At 38.0% G+C, this 18321-nt stretch overlaps 1 protein-coding gene across 1 annotated transcript in view; it reads left to right on the forward strand.

Annotated features, from left to right (window-relative positions):
- Positions 1 to 17437, forward strand: part of LTO1 (LTO1 maturation factor of ABCE1) — an 88457-nt gene extending 71020 nt beyond the window's left edge. Inside the window, exon 5 of the mRNA XM_083355449.1 lies at positions 17198 to 17437. Within this exon, the coding sequence (XP_083211575.1) occupies positions 17198 to 17278 (81 nt within the window). The 3' untranslated portion in view covers positions 17279 to 17437. The remainder of the gene's footprint in view (positions 1 to 17197) is intronic.
- Positions 17438 to 18321: the final 884 nt, after the last annotated feature.

Genomic DNA, 18321 nt, shown 5'->3' on the forward strand with positions numbered 1-18321 from the left:
CATCCAATCTAGATATTGTTGTTTTGAAATTGTCAGTAGAATCTAGAACTTCACGTGTTAATACTATTGTGATATTGGCTGCTTTGTAATCCTGCAATTGCTCTAAGTGAACCGAGAGTGCAAACAGAAACAGATTAACTTCAATTAAATTGCATTTATCTTGTTTGGAAGGGATGGCGTAATGAGGGCTGAGTTTCTGAATATCATTGATCTTCAGAAACCCATGGTATGTGAAAACAAAATTTAAACAGTCTGGAGTGACAAGAAACTATTACAATGGCAATTCTAATCCTGCTGGAAGATGCAGTTAATATGTCAGTTGCATTTATGTTAATAAGTTTTGAAATTAAGTCCTTGTTCACTTGATCATTCCTGAGTTTTCAGCAAGGAATCTTTTAACTACTCAAGTCAGAAGACAACTGATTACTACTCAAGTCAGAAGACAACTGATTACAGATAACTTTAAGAGAGCTAATTTCAATAAACATAGAGAGAGCTTGGGAAGGATTCCATGGATGAGAATCCTCAAGGGGAAAACAACTCAAGAAGTTGGGAAATTTTGAAAAGTGAGATTATAAAAGCACAGTATAGCACAATATCAATGAAGAAGAAAAATAACAGCTCTCAAAAGAAACTAGCATGGCTGTATAAAGAACTCTGTTAAATTGAAAGACAAAAAGGACAAGTATAAAAAGTGAAAAGAGGGGCACATAACTAAGGCAGAATATCAGCAAATAGCCCGAGCCTGCAAAGATGAAGTGAGGAAAGCTAAGGCTCAAAATAAACTAAGGCTTTCAAGAAAAGTCAAAAATAACAAAAAAAGCTTCTTCCAACATGTAAAAAACAAGAAAAAAGTTAAGGAAATGATTGGTCCATTAGTGGGAGAAAGTGGCAAGAACGTGACAAGCAACAGGGAGAAAGCAGAACTACTCAACTCATTTTTTGCATCCGTATTTACACAAAAGGAAAAAAACAGTCCATCCTATCAAAAAACAGATTAGAAACACAAGTTAAGATAGGCAAGAAAATAGTAAGTGAGCACCTGCCCATCCTAGATGAGTACAAATCACCAGGACCATATGGATTACACCCCAAGGTTCTGAAGGAATTGGCAGATGTGATCTCAGAACCACTGAACTATATCTTTCAAAGATCCTGGAGCACTTGGGAACTATCAGAGGACTGGAAAAGAGCTGATGCAGTTCCCATCTTCAAAAAAGGAAAAAAAATGGATCCAGGAAACTACAGACCTATCAGCCTAACCTCAATACCTGGGAAGATTCTGGAAAAGATAATCAAACAGTGAATCAGTGAACACCTAGAGGCAAACAAAGTCATAACCAACAGCTAATATGGATTTGTCAAAAATAGATCATGCCAGACAAATCTTATTGCATTCTTTGACCAGGTGACAAAATTAGTGGACCAGAGGAATGCTGTGGATATAATTTACTTGGATTTCATTAAGGCATTTGATAAAGTAGACCACAACCTACTACATGATAAGATAGAAAAATGTGGGTTAGACAGCATCACCATCAGATGGATTCATAGCTGGCTGACTGGCCATACTCAGTGTGTGGTCCTCAATGGAACTGCATCTACATGGAGGGAAGTATGTAGTGGGATGTCCCAGGGTTCTGTTCTGGGCCCAGTGCTTTTCAACATCTTCATCAGTGATTTGGATAAGGGGATAGATGGGGGAACTCATCAAATTTGCAGATGACACCAAGCTGGCAGGAATAGCCAACACTCCAGAAGATAGGCTTAAAATACAGAAGGATCTTGACAAACCTGAACATTAGGCACTATCTAACAAAATGAAATTCAATTGTGAAAAAAGTAAGGTTCTACATTTAGTCAAGAAAAACCAAATACACAGGTATAGTGTAGGATGGTGGTACCTTGCTCAATAGTGGCATCTGTGAGAGGGATCTCGGAGTCCTAATGGACAATCACTTAAATATGAGCTAGCAGTGTGCTGAAGCTGCCAAAAAAGCCAACACAGTGGTAGGCTGCATTAACAGAGAGAGAGAATCAATATCACGTGAAGTGTTAATATCACTTTACAATGCCTTGGTAAGGCCATACTTGGAATACTGCATCTAGTTTTGGTCACCACAATGTAAAAAAGATGTTGAGACTCTAGAAAGTGTGCAGAGAAGGGCAACAAAGATGATTAGGGTACTGGAGGCTAAAACATATAAGGAATGGTTGCTGGAATTGGTTATGTGTAGTTTAATGAAGATAAAGATGAAGGGTGACGTGATAGCAGTGTTCCAATATCTCAGGAGTTGCCATAAAGAAGAGGGAGTCAAGCTATTCTCCAAAGCACCTGAAGGCAAGACAAGAAGCAATGGATGAAAACTAACCAAAGAGAGAAGCAACCTAGAAATAAGGAGAAATTTCCTGACAGAACAATTAACAGTTGTGAATGCGCCAAGACAGGAAGTTTTTAAGAAGAGACTGGACAGCCATTTGTCTGAAATGGTATAGGGTTTCCTGCCTGAGTGGGGGGTTGAACTAGTTGACCTCTAAGGTCCCTTCCAACTTTTCTGGGTAGAATTGAAAATAAGCTACATCGATGGAATGTTTTCCAGCAGTGCTATTTTCCAGGTTTGTGGATGAACTGCTATAAGTAATGGATAGATGTTTTGTTCTATCCTGCCACCACGAATAGAACCAAACTCCTCTCTTTGTGCTAGATAATATACATTCTGTGGGTTTTTATGCTCAGAATAAAAGCAAAAACATGAAGAGCCTCTTTTTAAATCAGAAGCTTTCCTTTTGGCATGAAATGTAACCAATGTCAATCATTTTCTTTACTACACAATTAAGTCCCTACACTGGTGTATTCTTAACTATTGAAATTAACATAACCATCTTGGATAACATTACTTTTGAAAAGACCTGGAGTTTGTACAAAACTTTCAAAATTGGTCTTTCAAAAACACTTCTGGGACTTCCAAGGAAATACTTTGCACTGTCCTACTAGAGTCCTCTGGGTAGAAAATACAGTGACAAGCAGCAAGTTGAGAAAATCCTTTATATTCAAGTTACTGAAAGATCCTGTTCAGAGTTAGAGGAAGCTCTGACTTCTAGTTTTAGAGAATGAAAGCAGCATTGGGGAAAAATAGGTTGAATTCTGAACAATGGCGGCCTCACCTGAGGAAATAAATTCTTCATTGATGATCTACTCATGTTTAATTTTTTCTTTGTGAGAAAAAAATGTGAAGGCTAGCAACCAATTCTTTAGAACCTCAGGCTTAAGAACCTGAATATGCTTTATTTGTTTATTTATCAAATTTATTCATCAGCCCTCACCTGTGTGACTCTGGGCAGTTTACAGATAAAAGCCATAAGCCATATAAAACAGATATAGATTAAAAACAAAGTCAAAAACAGGAGTCAAAGCAAGTTAAAAAGTTAAAAAAATGGAGGGATGCTTAACTAAAATGAAACATTCTCCATTGTTGAATTCCATTTTTGTTCTCCAGGTTTGCTATCAGATTTTATCATTCTGTTTTATACCCTGTCCAAAACCATCAGATTTCACTTCATGCGTTATTTAGCATTTATGTTAAGCTTGAAACTCAAGAAGACGGAAATTGGCAAATTCGCAATGTAAAGCTTCTTGACACAACATGAACGTGTTTTATTTCTTTTTAAAAATTGTTTGTTTCCTAAGAATTCTGCTATCAAAAAAGTAATATTTATCTACAAATAGAAATCAGAATTAGGTGGTGCCATGTCTGATTTCGAACTGTCACTGATGAGGGTTTGAAAAACCTGGGTTAAAAAAAAAACATAAGTAGTTGGGAACATTCATTGGTTTGGAAAGGATTTTTAACACAAAAGGCTAAAGAGACTATTGTTTTAGTAAAAGTTAGTTTGCTTTATGTCAGTATTCTCAAACAGATTTGTTAGATTTCAGTTACCAGAATGCTCAGTCTGTTTCATTCATTGGTGAGTCCATGGCATAAAATGTGGAATATATGAATGAAACAAAATATTCCGTGACAGCTGAAACCTTATTATGCAATAAACAAATCAATATCCATGGGCAGTGAATAATGAAAGGGAAATTTATTATTAAAATGAAATGGTCCTCCATTAAAACAATCCTTTTATCAAGCTGTCTGCAGAATATATTTTAAATCGCCACCCCACTGATTATCTGGGGCTTATTTTACACTTGTAGCAGTTTTATGTGCTTCATAAAATGTAAAACCGTGTTTTACAAAGAGCAGACTTGGTAAATAAAGAAGATCAAAGTTGCAAAATTTCTAGAGTTGTCTGTGGCCCCAAAGTAAATCGCTGGCTTTTAATATCCATAAGCATGTCATTCATTTTCTGTCTCCTTTCCAAAAGTCTATAAAATGTCTTTTGACCATATAAGAAGGTTGTTATTAGAAAAGCAACCACACTTAAAAAAAGGTTTCATTCAAGAACAATATCTGTATTAGAGGCTTGTGGTGTCTCAAAGGGCTTCTGAGCTCACAGAACTGCTTGTGGAAAGAGAAAACAAGGCATACCAAGAGGGACATACATGTTACAAATGATGGTGTATATCTCATCATTAGGTTTTGTATAATTTTGCTAACAAATACAGCAAAGTCATGAAACGAGTAGGGGTCTAAAGATTCATTCTTTGAGGGTGAACTCTGTTTCTAAGGCACATTGAGTTACATATTAACTAATCACAGTTTATCTTAATAGGATTTGTTACCCTAATCTCTGTGAGTTTAGCATGTTGTGTGAACACAGAAAATAAGTATAATTGAAAACTCTATAGTTAAATCAATCATGGCTGAAATGTATTCTACCACAGAGTATAGAAACTAGGCTGAACATCAGCTGACAACCAGGTGGTCCTACCTAGGGCCATAATGATAACATTGCTAGCAGTTTTACTTCCCAAATTGTCAGAAACAATTTCAAGCCAACCTCATCATTCTCACTGCTGATGATGATTTTGAATGCAAAGGATACCACCAGTGAGTGCCTCTTTCCACTGTCTATCAGTCGGACCCGAAAACGAAAGTGAAACCCAGCTGCTGCTCTATCCTAAATCCATGTTGTGAGGTCATACTATGAGTATACCATGAGGAGAGGATTTGCAAAGTTAGTAAGTTGCCAAACCTTTGTTCTACCTAAGACAGCTGAGATATGATTTGGCAGCTGAATGTGGACTGAGTTCAGAAGAAAGGAAGTGGGATGAAGCAAGAGTGAAGCAAGCCTATGCCATACATTTGCCTTAGGACTTCAAAACTCCAGTGTTTCCATTGCAAACAGTTTCAGTCTGATTCTTGATGAATTGATGAATAAGAAAATAAATTTGGTCACTGAACAAAAAATCCAGAATGGAATACATAGATGGAGAATCATATTTAGAGTGGTTCAAACACATGCAGACATTCAAGCTAGATATGGAGATATCCAGAGTGACCATGGCCTAATTATTAATGCTTAGACTAACAGAATGATACTGAGGAGAAAAATGCAATAGAACTGAAGTTTTTGAGCAGTCATTCCTCCCAATCTCCACAAACCCCCTGCCCCTTTCCCTGGTATCATTTCATTCAATTAAAGACAAATTGAAGAGACACTGTACACACATATATGAAAAGGTCTGTAATCTAGACCCCTCTAGTTATTTTGGATGTAATGTCCCCTTAGTGCCAGCAATGTCATTGGAAATGGAATATGGGAATCTTAATTGAATGGGATTTGCCTATGAGTAACTATTAGGATGAAAGATGGCTCAGTGATTTAGGAAACCAAAAAAATTCATTAGATCGTATCATTCATCCTTGCTGGCACAATAAAATAGTGATTTGTTTCATATAATAATGAATGTATGTGAGTATTGTAAAATGTATCCAAGATAATGAGAAATAAATAACCCTAATCCTCTTTTAGATAGAAAATTGCTCTTTGCAATTTTATGGTAATAAAATTGTCCTGATCAACAACTCTAATCATATAAGACTTTTATTCAGCTATTTGCTTGAAGTCAAGGAAATGTGCAGTAGACAACACAAACAGAGCAATTAGCAATCCCAAACTCTTTGCATCCTTCACTCACAAAAGGAATTAAATAAAACAATAACTTTTTAAAAGATATTATTTATTGGCTGTCCATCTCCCATAACTTTGGCTGGTGTACAACAAACAATAATTGCTATAACATTGTTCAATTTGTCTTGCAAATTTGCTTTGCAAATTGAATTGCTCTTCTTTGAGGATGCAAACTCAGATGTCAGATGGTTAGATATGATTTGGAGAGCAGATATATAAAAAATCTTACCCATCTTGCAGTTCTCATTACTTTTGCAACCCAGAGATGGTAGCCTTAGTTAAACAGTAGCAGATTTCAGCTTCATCTGTAGATCAAGAGACTAGCAGTGATCAATTTAGACTGCAATACCAGCAAGGAAGATTAGGTAGTCGTCCAGACCACATATAAATGTTAGGTCTTCTTTTATGTCAATTGAGAACAACCCCCTTTTCTTTTTTTTCTCCACTCCCCATTCTTGTTGTACCTTAAGAACAAGACTTTTCTTTTACTTGCTATAAGCTGCTTCAGGAGTTAATATTTTTTGAGAAACAGGGTAGAAAAACAGTAGGTAACCAAATATATATGAATAAACAGTAGAGAAAGACTCTTGGGATAGACATATGGTACTACTGTATGAGAAGTGGTCACTGCTGTTTCCTGACAGGCTATTTCCCACAGAGCTTCTGTGATTTAATGTCACCGCTGGGAGTTGAAGCTCAGAACTATCTGGAAAAACCTAGGTTCTTCATTCTCAATGGTCCAATGATTTAGGAAAATGTAAGGCAGCTCCTTACTTATCTTTAAGAGAATACTTAATTGCATATAATATAATAAGGTAAAGGTTCCCCTGCACATGCGTGGTAGTCGTTTACAACTCTAGGGGCCGGTGCTCATCTCTGTTTCAAAGCCGAAGAGCCAGCGCTTGTAAGAGGACGTCTCCATGGTCATTTGGCCGGCATGACTAAATGCCAAAAGCGCACGGAACGCTGTTACCTTCCCACCGTAGTGGTCCCTATTTTTCTACTTGCATTTTTACGTGCTTTCGAACTGCTAGGTTGGCAGAAGCTGGGACGAGTAACAGGGGCTCACTCTGTTACGCGGCACTTGGGATTCAACCCGCCAAACTGCCGCTCTTCTGATCGACAAGCTCAGCATCCTAACCCACTGAGCCACCGCATCCCTGCTTTATATAATACTTGGAAGTTAATATTTTTTTTGTTCTGGTTGAGAGAACAACAGTGCCTCCAACTTGATGGGTTCAAAGAGTCTGTAACATCTGCCACAGATACTAGAAGAACCCTAAAGAGACCTATTTCTACTTCCTAGCATCTGTATAGAAACACCTTATGTGTCAGTATCTTAACCCCAATAGAGATGTAACCTATGGAAAGCATTTGACCATCTTCTTTCACAATGGCAGTTCTACAGAGAAGACATGATGGCATAACCATTATTTTAATTTGTTCCCTAATAGTACTAGCGGCAGTTGTAATAATACTGGTAATAGTAAAAGCCTTGTTTCAGTCATGCCATTGACAGAGAATATTGTAGCTTGAAGGTGTTCCACAAATTTGTTCAAAGTCTTTGAAGGTCCTATTAGTTTTTCTTTCAATATATTCTTCTGAAAAATGGATCATCAGCACTTAAACAAATAAGATGAGATGTTTAAACAGGCTAAATGTTATGCCAACTCTAAGACTTGCTTGAATAAATCTCCTTTCAGACATTAAGGAAATATACCCTCGTGTGCAAACTCATTCAGACCATTAAGATTTATAATAATGTATTAAATGGAAGGGAAAATAAAAACATTATTAAAATGTGAAGAATTTCAGTGTTTCCTTTTAATGTATATATTGCCTTTCATAAAACAAAACCTCACGGTGTTTCATTTTTCATTACTTGAAAAAGTTTAAGAAACTTTATAAGTACAAAACTGAACTGAATATTTTATATATTATAAACATAACATTATGGCAACAGTTTGATTTCACTCTCATTTAGGAAAAAAAGCCATGTTCTTTGGGTGTTGTGATTGTCATTTAAGGAAAAATAACCTAGTTTTTATGTCTAGTGTTGTATCTATCAAGCGAGTTTGTATGCCTAAAAACTAAAATTATATCCCAGTCAAAACAGCTATTTAGATTGACATCAAAGAGAGGGAAAATGTCTACAGGTCAAGGAGTTTAATTTCCATGGCATTTCTACTTTGATTTCTCATGAAGTGTACAGTAATGACTTAAATAGCCAGGAGCATTAATTGTGATCAATGCTTCTTGTGGATAAAATGAAAATTCAGCAGAGGTCCCTCTTTAGTAATAATCCCAAGTTAAGATGGTTAAAAGTGACACTGACCTGGGATGCCTTCATTGCTTCTATAGTTGCTTGAAGCATTTTTTTTTAAAAAAAGGAATATACCACAGCAATCTGAAAATCAAGACCTTCAAAGTCTAATAGTTTGGATAAATGCATGCTTCTTTTTAGGATACTGAAATATCTCTTAACCTTTTCTTAATTTAATTTATTTTTTAATTTAATTTTTTTAGTCAGTGAAATATATTATTTCATTAGCACCCGATCCTTTCTCTACCAGAGCTAAGGCATAAACCAATTCAAAGCCTTCTGCCCTTGGTTAAAATTAAAGAAAAAAACTTGGAGAGACAGTCACAGATCTCTTATATTTGGAGATCCATATGTGGGTTGAGCTTCATCAAAGAGATCTTGCATTGAAAGATTTGTAGATTCATGATACATTTCCTTAAAAAAATATTTTAAAATACCATGTTTTATGTAGGGTGATCAACAAAACATAAAGACAAAATTAAAGAAAAATCAACAGAAAATAAACTATACAAAATACTTAAACACATAATTTGGGAGCATCTGTAATCTTAAAAATTGCTCCAAATATTTTCCACAATCTTATCTGCAGAGAACAACTTCAAGCCTTATATTAACAGATTCCCAGAAAAGCAATTTTTACACCACTGTTGACAATTATATAGCAAAGAGAGAGATAGAGAGATAGAGATTGAGAGATTTTCCTGTATCACCAGAGGAATCTTTCTACATCTATAGTATTTGTCCTCTGTTAGATCAGAGCAGCGATATAAGAGGTCCATAAAACACACACACACACACATATTTGGCAAAGAAAACCATATAATAATAATAATATTGGAAGGGACCTTGGAGGTCATCTAGTCCAACCCCCTGCTCAGGCAGGAAACCCTATACCATTTTGGACAAATGGCTGTCCAGTCTCTTCTTAAAAATGTACACACACACACACATATACATATATACATATACATACACACACACACACACACATATATATGTATATATATATATACATATGTATATATATGTGTGTGTATATATATATGTATATATATGTGTGTGTGTGTATATATATATATGTGTGTGTGTGTGTATATATATATATATATATATATATATATATATATATATATATATATATATATATATATATATATATATATATATATATATATGGGACGCTCAGTGGGCTAGGACGCTGAGCTTGTCGATCAGAAGGTTGGCAGTTTGGCAGGTCGAATCCCGAGTGCCGCGTAACAGAGTGAGCGCCTGTTACTTGTCCCAGCTTCTGCCAACCTAGCAGTTCAAAAGCAGGTAAAAATGCAAGTAGAAAAATAGGGACCACTACAGTGGGAAGGTAACAGCGTTCCGTGCGCCTTTGGCGTCTAGTCATGCCGGCCACATGACCACGGAGACATCCTCGGACAAGCGCTGGCTCTTCGGCTTTGAAACGGAGATGAGCACCGGCCCCTAGAGTCGGAAACGACTAGCACACATGTGTGGGTTCAGCACACATGTGCGGGGAAACCTTTACCTTTACCTTATATATATATATGTTATATATATATGTTTTCTGAGGTTTTCGCTGATGTTTGTATGTAGATCTTTGGTCATTCGGGTTTTTTCCAAATTCTACGTGGGAAAAAAACCCGAATGACCAAAGATCTACATATATATATATTCATAGATCTGAAAATCCTGTACTATTTCCTTGGTTAAATCTGCCTTCTTTAACAAAGCAGTATGTAAAATTCTAAATCTCTGCTATTGTGTAACATTTGTTCAGATGTTTAAAGTCCAGATTTGGTAGCCTAACACCTCCTTCTCAAAGCAACTGTTTATTCTTTGGAAAAATATGCATTTTTAGCCCTATGAGACGCATACCATAATGGCTTCATACAACAATGCTGCAGTAACAATTAGGAAGAGTGAGAGGAAACAGTTCAACAACTTTCATAGAGCTGTTTGCAATCTACCGTAATTCTTCATCTTTACTGATTCTTTTTTCTATTAAAAACACTGGAAGATCTGTATTTGTTTGACTAAAGTAATTCAAGATCTGATTTCAAAGGCAGCAAATATAAGCACTAGTAAGGTAATGAGGGAAAGGAGGGAAGCGAAAGGCAAGGGAGAAAAAGAAAGATAACCCAATTGAATACAGAATTCCAGAGAATTTATTTTTTTATTTATTTTATTTATTTATTTTAATTCCATTTATATCCCGCCCTTCTCCGAAGACTCAGGGCGGCTTACAAGCTTAGCAGTAGCCTTCATTCTATGTATATGCCTGCTTATTAGGGCTTTCACACACACCCCAAGCGGCATTATTAGAAAGTCAGCTTAATTGCCCCCAACAATCTGGGTCCTCATTTTACCTGCCTCGGAAGAATGGAAGGCTGAGTCAACCTTGAGCCTGGTGGGATGCGAACCTGCACTAATTGCAGGCAGCTGGTGTTACTTAAGGAGGCATTAGCCCACTGCTAGAAGAGATAAGAATGCCTTCTTAAATGAACAGTGCAAAGAAATAGAAGAAAACAATAGAATAGGGAGGACCAGAGATTTCTTCAAGAAAATTGGAGAGATGAAGGGAACGTTTCATGCAAAAATGGGCATGATAAAGGACCAAAATGGCAGGGACCTAACAGAGGCAGAAGAGATTAAGAAGAGGTGGCAAAATTACACAGAAGAACTAAACAAGAATGAGCTTAACATCCCTGATAACCACGATGAGGTGGTCACTGACCTCGAGCCAGACATCCTAGAATGTGAAGTGAAGTAGGCCTTAGAAAAATTGAGCAACAATAAAGCTAGTGGAGGTGACAGTATTCCAGATGAGCTATTCAAAATCTTAAAAGACGATGCAGTAAAAGTGCTACACTCAATTTGCCAGCAAATTTGGAAAACTCAACAGTGGCCACAGGATTGGAAAAGATCAGTTTATATTCCAATTCCAAAGAAAGGCAGTGCCAAAGAATGTTCAAACTATCACACCATTGCACTCATTTCACATGCTAGTAAATTTATTCTTAAAATCCTACAAGCTAGACTCCAGCAGTATGTGGATCGAGAACTACCAGAAGTAGAGGCAGGATTTTGAAGAAGCAGAGGAACTAGAGATCAAATTGCCAACATACGCTGGATTATGGAGAAAGCTAGGGAGTTCCGGAAAAACATCTACTTCTGCTTCATTGACTATGCTAAAGCCTTTGATTGTGTAGATCACAACAAACTGTGGCAAGTTCTTAAAGATATGGGAGTACCAGACCATCTTATTTGTCTCTTGAGAAACCTATATGCGGGTCAAGAAGCAACAGTGAGAACTGGACACGGAACCACTGATTGGTTCAAAATTGGGAAAGGAGTCCGGCAAGGCTGTATACTGTCGCCCTGCCTATTTAACTTATATGCAGAGCACATCATGAGAAAGGCAGGGCTAGATGAATCAAAAGTTGGAATTAAGATTGCCGGGATAAATATCAACAACCTAAGATATGCAGATGATACCACTCTAATGGCAGAAAGTGAAGAGGAAATAAAGAGTCTCTTGATGTGGGTGAAGAAGGCGAGTGCAAAAGTGGTCTTGAAACTCAACATTAAGAAAACCAAGATCATGGCATCCAGCCCTCTCAATTCCTGGCAAATAGATGGGGAAGAAATGGAGGTAGTGACAGATTTTATTTTCCTGGGCTCCAAGATCACTGCAGATGGGGACTGTAGCCAAGAAATTAAAAGACAGTTGCTCCTTGGGAAGAAAGCAATGGCAAATCTAGACAGCACACTAAAAAGCAGAGACATCACCCTGTCAACAAAAGTGCGTATAGTCAAGGCTTGGTCTTCCCAGTTGCAATGTATGGCAGTGAAAGTTGGATGATAAAAAAGGCTGAGCACCAAAGAATTGAGGCCTTTGAACTATGGTGCTGGAGAAGACTCCTGCGAGTCCCTTGGACTACAAGGCGATCAAACTGTGACCAGAGGAGATCAACCCTGACTGCTCTTTAGAAAGCCAGATGCTGAAGTTGAAACTCAAATACTTTGGCCACCTATTGAGAAGGAAGGACTCACTGGAGAAGAAACTAATGCTGGGAAAGATTGAGGGCAATAGAAGAAAGGGACGACAGAGAATGAGGTGGCTGGATGGAGCCACTGAAGCAGTAGGGGTGAGCTTAAATGGACTCCAGAAGATGGTAGAGGACAGAAAGGCCTGGAGGAACATTGTCCATGGGTCGCGATGGGTCGGACACGACTTCGCAGCTAACAACAACAATAACAAAGGTAATGAAATAGTTACAAGTTTAAGCATGATCCGCTCTGAATTCATGTTCTTTTTCTTCCAACAATTTGACATTATTAAAAGCCTGTTTCTATTGGTAAATTACTGAAGAATTTACAAGGAGACAGTTTGATGAAGGGCAAATACAAAAAAGAAAGAGAAGAAACTTCTGCATGATTTCTAACATCTGAGGATACAACAGATAATAATGCCATTATATGATACTGGAAGATTCTGTCATCTTTTGGGAAGGTAATTTTGTGTATTTTGAACAAAGAAGTTTTAGAAATTATACCCACGAGATAATTAAAAAACATTCTCTTTATGATATTTTAACTGGTGACTTTCCATTTTTTTTTAAAAAAACACCTAAAACTGCATGGACTATAAATTAATGCATTGGAAATAAATGCTCTTGGACAATTTAAAACCTTTTGATTGCAACCCTACACATTTGTGTTGTATAAAGCTAAGGAATTGGTTTGCCAATCTGTTGTAAATTTGAGAGGAGGTAAGGTTAGAAAAAAAAGGATTAAAACCTCACTAGAAAGTGCTTAAAGTTGATCAAATCAACAGAGAAGGAACATGCCTTTGTTAGGCAAATACAGGTGATAGGTTTCCATGGGAACAACACAGTTGCCTAATTGTTTTTTGATACACAATTATTCCTGGAATATTCTGAATGAAAAACACAATCAGGCAAAAGGTCAGGTCTTCTTTCTTCTCCCCCTTATCTCTGAAGATGATGTCCTCAAGGTGTCTTATGTGTAAAGTAAAAGATAAAGACACTAGTGAAGTTTGACTCCTGATGACCAATAGGACACCTGCAATTTTGCCTCAGAAAAACACAAAACAAAATTCTTCTTGTGAGGTTTTTCTTCTGAAAGAATATTAAGATGCCGTTTATCTTCTCCTGAAAGTTAGTATGGATATCTTTTTTGCATTCAACCTGTGTACTTGTATACATGTTTCTTCATTCAATCATGTCTAATACTTGGAGACTGCCTAGACAAGTCTCTGCAATTTTATTGGCAAGATTTTTAGGAAGTGGTTTGTCCTTACCTGCTTCTTAGGGCTGAGAGAGTGACTGGCCCAAGGTCACCCAGCTGTCTGACAATTATGCATTGGCCTTGTGGCTGTTGCTTGAGGAGCAAGTAATAGCAATGCCTAGGAGGATCTGTGCACAAATCCATCTTGTGAACAAGTTTAACACATTTCTGGCGTGAGATCTGCTCATGGTCACACAGTTCTTAGTGTCCTTTCACCTGGATTATGCAGTGGGTTTTACATGGGACTACCCTTGAAGATCACTCACAAGTTACAGCTGATCCAAAATGCAGCAGTGCAGGAGTTAGGGGTACACCTTGATGTGCCCATGTAACAACATTTCTACCCAAACTGTATTAGTTACCTCTTGACTTTTGACATGCGATTCAAAGTGGTGGTTATCTCTTACAAAGCCCTTCATGGGTCAGGGCCAAAGTATTTGAGGAAACTCCTATGTTTAATTATGTCTGCCTGCTCGACAAGCTCAGACAGGGCTGGGATGCTTTAGATCCTGTCTTTTAAACATTGTCCTCTTGTGGGACTGAAATAACACGCCTTCTTTGATGCTGTGTGTTGTGTAGCCGGTTCTTTGCAGGCAATAAGCGAGATGGAAGGTTGCAACAGGAACATGCTTCATTGAAGTAAACAGGAACAGAACTGAAACAGGGGTGGCTGCACAGTTACTTATACGGTTGGCCACTAGGCGGCGGCTGATAGGTTTAAAGGAGCTCATTCCTACCCCAAATCTACCAATGATCTTCTTGGAGACAACAAGTCTGGCTTAGTCAATGACTAAGGCACACCATTGAGCAACCCTTAAACAGCATTTAAACAGACATGTGAATCAGTACAAGTAAAAATACATTACACTGTGCATCCCCTGCTCTGAGATGTGGACAACCTGAACCTCCTGGATTTTGGCCAGGCCTTGAAGTCCTGGCTCTTTCCTCAGCCAGGGTGTGTCAATATATGTTTTGTGACTGATTATGCCCAGTGCTATAGATCAGGGGCCTGGCATATTCAAAATTGGGCCACATAAGTGGCTGTCTGGAGTGTGTGCACAGCTCAACCTTTGTCACCAGTGAGTCAGTGGGCAATCACACACGTGTGGACTGGCCTGCCACTCATGTAGCCCAGTTCTCCTCTCCCTCCCCCTTGCAGCTGGGCCGCAAAGGTTGGGGACCACTGCTAGAAATATGTGTATTTATTCACTTGATTCACTTTTTTTATTATTGAGGTACCTTTGGCTATTTTCAAAATTCATTGCTCAGAGTCGCCTGGTAACTGGGCATATAAACTGAATGAACGAATTATTGAAACTGTTTACTAATTTAAAGGAAACCCTGCCACTCATCCGCTAGTAGTTCTGCCATAGCTTGCTGAGGCTAAAGAAAACTTACAGACTGAGCAAAACCCAGCAGACTTTGAGCCATTAGTGCTAAACGCTGACCTTTCAAAGGCTGTTGAGAACACAGCCTCCTTCAGCATAGCCTTCTGAGGCTGCTTACGTCAAGATGTCTACAAACATCTGGCTAGCCTCCTTTGCTAGTGTAAATTGTTGTGGATTTTCAAAAAGCTGTTGAAATGTCATCAAGAGAAGCAATACATAACTGCAAGCTACCCCCAAATACAGGGATTCTGGCCTGGGAATGCCAAGTAAATGTGATACTATAGCTACTCCTCTGGTCTCTGCTTGGTTCATCTATGTCATAGAAGAAAAGAATGTCTCATTCCCCAAAGCTTTGCCTCAGCCTGTTTAATTGGAACAAGGCAGCAATTTCTCCCCTCTTTACTTTTGGAAGAGAATCTGCTAGAGAATTCCACCCCCACCCCCACCCCCAAAGCAGCTGAGCACACTATATGGAGAAGAGGGCTTTTCTCCTGTTCAACCTGCTTTTTCCATATGAAAGAATGGACCTTATTTTTCTTTCATAAATTACTGGGAAGCACATGAATAAAACACATGAGATCATTTGACAGAGGAGTTCATATCCCAAGACAGAATGGGCAGTTACACCTATGCATAGTGACACCTATGCATAGTGACTCCAAAGGAATTTTGACTGTGCTTAATTCCTACATAAGTCTGTATTCAAGGCCGGAGTCTTAGCTGATCACTGCTGATCAGCCTTCTCATCCTGATGATCATTTCACATGTTCGTGGCTACTCTGCCCAGAATGTTTTGCTAGTGGATAGGGATTCTGCGTAATATAATTCTACTACATCTAGAGGAAATCAGACTGAGACAGACCAATGTATGAATACAAATGGCAGGATGACTGAATGATTAGAGATTTATAAAAATCAAGGTAAATGATGATGCAGAATTAGGAGGCTGCCTAGGATTGGAACTACCAGCTTTGGACTGCAAGAATCTAGATCAGGGGTCTTCAAACTTGGCCCTTTTATGAGTTGTGGACATGATGGCTGAGGAATTCTGGGAGGTGAAGTCCACAAGTCATAAAAGGGCCAAGTTTAAAGACCCCTGATCTAGATTAACACTAGATGGCTGAAGAGAGAGAGAAAAAAACAAATGGAAAAACACAATTTGCTGCCAACTAGTGTTCATCTGGATTTTTGCAGTCCAGGCCTGATAGTCACAACTTAGAGCAGCTAATACAGGTAGTCCTCAACTTAGGACCACAATTGAGCCCATTTCTATTGTTAAGTGAGACATTTGTTAAGTGAGTTTTGCCCCCTTTTATGACATTTCTTGCCACAGTTGTTAAGTGAATCACTGCATCTATTAAGTTACTAACAATGCTGCTAAGTGAATCTTGCTTGTCAGAAGGTTGCAAAAGATGATCACATGACACTGTAACGATCATAAACATGAGTCAGTTGCCAAGTGTCCTGAATTTTGATCACTTGACCATGGGGATGCTGCAATGGTCGTAAGTGTGAAAAATGGTCATAAGTCACTTTTTTCAGTGCTGTTGTAACTTTGAATGGTCACTAAATGAACAGTTGTAAGTTGAGAGCTACCTGTAATAGGTATCAGGAAAACCAGTTCTTTGTCTCCTTTAGTTCCAGAATTTGGTTAGCCTTGGATAATATGAATATTGAACTGGGTATTTGCTATATTCCAGTTCAGTTAAACCCCTGGAAGAGGTAATCAGAGTTCAGAAGCCGGATGTTGTTCATTTCCTACTCAAACTCAACAAATGTTAATCTGTGCTTTATCATTACCATGTTTACTTTTTGTCAACCTGTTCATTTGTTTTTTCTTTTATTTTTTTGTTCTGGCTGGCTGAATATTTAATAAGGATTGACACTTCCTTCTCCAAAGCCCTACTGCCTTTGTATTAATTGTATCTTTGGTTATCAGTGTTCAAGAGCGGAGACTAGTCAATCTTTGCATATCTTTTCTGTTTTATGAGAATCTTGCTCCTTCCTTTTTGGGAGAACTATGTAAGTCCCGTGATGCAAGTGTGTCTTTCTGTAACATCCACTCTTATATTCTTGTGTCTCCTAGGGCACTGTTGTTATATTCTATTTGCCCAAGATAAGAGGTAAGTGTTTTATTTCAATCTTTCAGGGTCTTTTTTTTTTTTAAAAAAATGCTTTTTCAATGTTTGTCCACTTTCTTCTCTTCTTGCTTCATTTAGGCTTTAATTTGTGATTGTTTCTTTCAGATTTTACACTATGTTTTAGTTTTCATATTGTATGATTTTTACTTCCATTTTATGAAGCAGATAGAATATTGCATAGCAGTGCAGCAAGTAACTAAATATACAGAACAATCTTTGAGCCAATAATTTTCCAACCTTGGCTATTAACATTGGATCCTAGCCTCCATCACCACTGAGGGCAGGTTTCAATAATAGAATCACGTTGCTAAACCTTTAAGAGTTCAAGCCTATGCCTGTCGGTCAGAAGTCAGCCTAATTAGGTTCCTAAGCATCTATATATGAATAGAGGCTAGTTTGTGTATTGTGGTAAACAATTATGTTGCTTTGCTCAGCAATAGTAGTGTAGTTCCCTCACTGTTAATGGAAAGAACTTTTGAATAACTGGGAAAAATAAATAGGTAGTAAATGGATCTATGGGCAGCTACTGGAATTGAAAGGCAGGGTGACACACCGCAAAGTATTTTATGATTCTTGTCATTTTGTAGTCTAGTGAAAGAATAGAGATAGTGAAGGTTTCTTCTGGTGCTTGCATTTCACCTGCGGTTATCTGGTAATTGACTTTATCCAATGGTGTTATAAATGGAGTCCACCACATTTATGTTTCTCTGATTAGTGGGGATAACTATGGTCTCTGGTGTAAGGATTGTACCCTTTATTTATACACTGAGTAATATTTATTTTTATTTTATTTATTTTATTTTAATTCCATTTATATCCCGCCCTTCTCCGAAGACTCAGGGCGGCTTACAAGCTTAGCAGTAGCCTTCATTCTATGTATATGCCTGCTTGTTAGGGCTTTCACACACACACACCAAGCGGCATTATTACAAAGTCAGCTTAATTGCCCCCAACAATCTGGGTCCTCATTTTACCTACCTCGGAAGGATGGAAGGCTGAGTCAACCTTGAGCCTTGTGGGACTTGAACCTGCACTAATTGCAGGCAGCTGGTGTTACTTAAGGAGGCAT

The sequence above is a fragment of the Vipera ursinii genome (genome assembly GCF_947247035.1).
Source record: "Vipera ursinii genome assembly, chromosome: 1".
Taxonomy (NCBI): domain Eukaryota; kingdom Metazoa; phylum Chordata; class Lepidosauria; order Squamata; family Viperidae; genus Vipera; species Vipera ursinii.